General features: G+C 40.7%; 1 protein-coding gene across 1 annotated transcript in view; it reads right to left on the reverse strand.

Annotated features, from left to right (window-relative positions):
* The window catches only part of CC2D2A (coiled-coil and C2 domain containing 2A), a 159,981-nt gene that overhangs the window by 37,715 nt on the left and 119,915 nt on the right, over positions 1–2,351 (reverse strand). Inside the window, exon 23 of the mRNA XM_006144894.2 lies at positions 230–321. Within this exon, the coding sequence (XP_006144956.1) occupies positions 230–321 (92 nt within the window). The remainder of the gene's footprint in view (positions 1–229; positions 322–2,351) is intronic.

Raw genomic sequence — 2,351 nt, forward strand, 5'->3', positions numbered from 1 at the left:
GGGGGTCTAGTGGAATGTGGCAAGAGAGCTTGGGGATGGCTTGTTCTCATAAAAATCTCTCAACTGATGTCATCATTAGGCATTACTCAGGTGTAAACAGTTTGCAGCACTATTCTGGGAGATATATACCATACAATGAGAAAACAATCTTATATGACACCTTACAGAGGAGAGAAATCATTTACTTTTTAATAAAGTAATAATCATGGCTTTGTTTGGTTATTTTTACCTGATATTGGGAACTTCTTCTTCTACTATCAAATCAGCAAGAAGAAAATGGTGTTTTGCAATTAGGAAACGATTTATCACTGATTCTCTAACCTAGGGACAGAAATGAGCTCTATTAGGATGTGCTTATTATTTAAATGTCATACTACACTCTGTCGAGCCTCTGCCCTGATAGCACCTTAGTGTCCCCGCGCCCAGTCCAGCTGTTACTTTTCTCTGCAGTGTTGCTCTGTCCTTGCTATAAGTCCGCTAGCTTCTGCAGTAGTCTATAAGCTTCCTAAAAGCAGGGGCTTGGTTTTATTCACTGCAATTATTCTTAGGACCTGGAAAAGTGCTTGGCACATAAGACAGTAAAATTTTGCTGAATGAATGAATGAATGAATGATTATAAAAAATAGGACCTGTCTTGGGGCCGATAGGTGGCATTGTGGTTAAGGTGCTGGACCTTAGGAAAAAACCAACCATGATTCGAGTCCCGAACCTGGTGGCTTGCTTTCACACTCTGTCTCTGGTCAAATTGGATAATAGCAAAACAAAACAAAAATAAACAATTATTAAAAAGAAATATATATGACCTATCTCAAGACACATGATTCAGAACTGATTTGTAAGTTCTTTTTCTATCCGAATGAGCTACTTCCTAATTTAAATATAGAACATCTTTTTTTCTTATTTTTAATTTTTTTAGAGAAAGATTTTTGCTATAGGGCACATGCAATCACCCATGAGACAAGGAGAGACAGAGAGACAGAAAGTGAGAAATCACTCTACAGGAGGGATGGCCATGCCACAATCCCTTCTCCTCCATTCTCCTCTTGGGATCTTGGGGCATTCACACATATGTTCCCAGTGTGAGTTTTAAGCCATCGAATAGCAGTCAACCATGTGTGAGTCCTGCAACGTAACCATTATGCCATCTGCTGGTCTCCCTAAGACATCTTAAATGTCATAACTTTTTTCCTTTATACACGAGCCACGAGCCACAGGGTAGATAAATTCGTTGGAAAAAGGCACTGTAGTCACTACAGCATTTCTTATAAGTTCATTGAAGGAAAGAAAAAAGGCAAGAAAAGGAAGAAAACGATAAATGGATGGATGATGAACAAATAAAGCAATGTTTCAACTTTGCTTTATAATGCACTAGGGCAGTTAGCGTGTGGCTCAAAAACTTTATTTTTTTTCTGAATACAAAGATTGTTGTGGGCTAGCCAGTGGTATGATGCTTAAGACACTGGAACCCATATAGCCAAATGCACAGTTCAAGTCCTAGACCTGGTAGCTTGCAAAAACACGGTGGGTGTGTGTATGCATGTCCCAAATCCCAATAGACAGGGAAGGCAAGTTGTGATGTGGTCGTGGGAATTATTTCTCACTCCCCCCCCCTTCTGGTGAACACATGTATCCTAAATAAAAAGGAAAAAAAGAAAAGATTATTGTAGTGCAATGCAACATTCCAATGCCAAATGTATAAATACTAGAAAAAAACATGATTTAAGTAATTAGTCTTTGGTAATCAGACCCCACTAATATAACAACTGCTGATAATAAACTGGAACATCCTAGTGGTTTCACATATTATAAGGGTGAAGATAGTTGTCAATTATGTATTTGCATTTATGAGAAAATAAGTCTAGAGAGGTTAAGTGGGTTTACATAAGATTGCATATGTGGGGCCGGCAGGTGGTGTAGTGGTTAAGGGTGCTGGACACCCACATGGCTGACTGCTGTTCTAGTCCTGGACCTGGCAGCTTGCTTCCTCACTTTCCCTCTCTCTCTTTCACTCTGTCCCTCTATGTTCAAATTATAAATAAATAAATAAATAAATAAATAGAGTTCAATAAAATAATTCTTTAAAAAAAAAGAGATTGCGGGAGCCAGCAGTTAGCGTAATGGCTGTGTCGCTGGACTCCCACATAGTTGACCGCGGTTCGCGTCCCAGACCCGGTGGTTTAAAACTCATGCCGGGGGAACCAGCAGTTAGCGTAATGGCTATGTCGCTGGACTCCCACATAGTCGACCGCGGTTCGTGTCCCGGACCCGGTGGCTTAAAAACTCACACCGGGCGCGTGTGCGTGCGTGCCCAAGATCCCGAGAGGAGAATGGAGGAGAAGGGATTGCGGCGT

Source organism: Tupaia chinensis, unplaced genomic scaffold (genome assembly GCF_000334495.1).
Source record: "Tupaia chinensis unplaced genomic scaffold, TupChi_1.0 Scaffold000138_1, whole genome shotgun sequence".
Classification (NCBI taxonomy): Eukaryota; Metazoa; Chordata; class Mammalia; order Scandentia; family Tupaiidae; genus Tupaia; species Tupaia belangeri.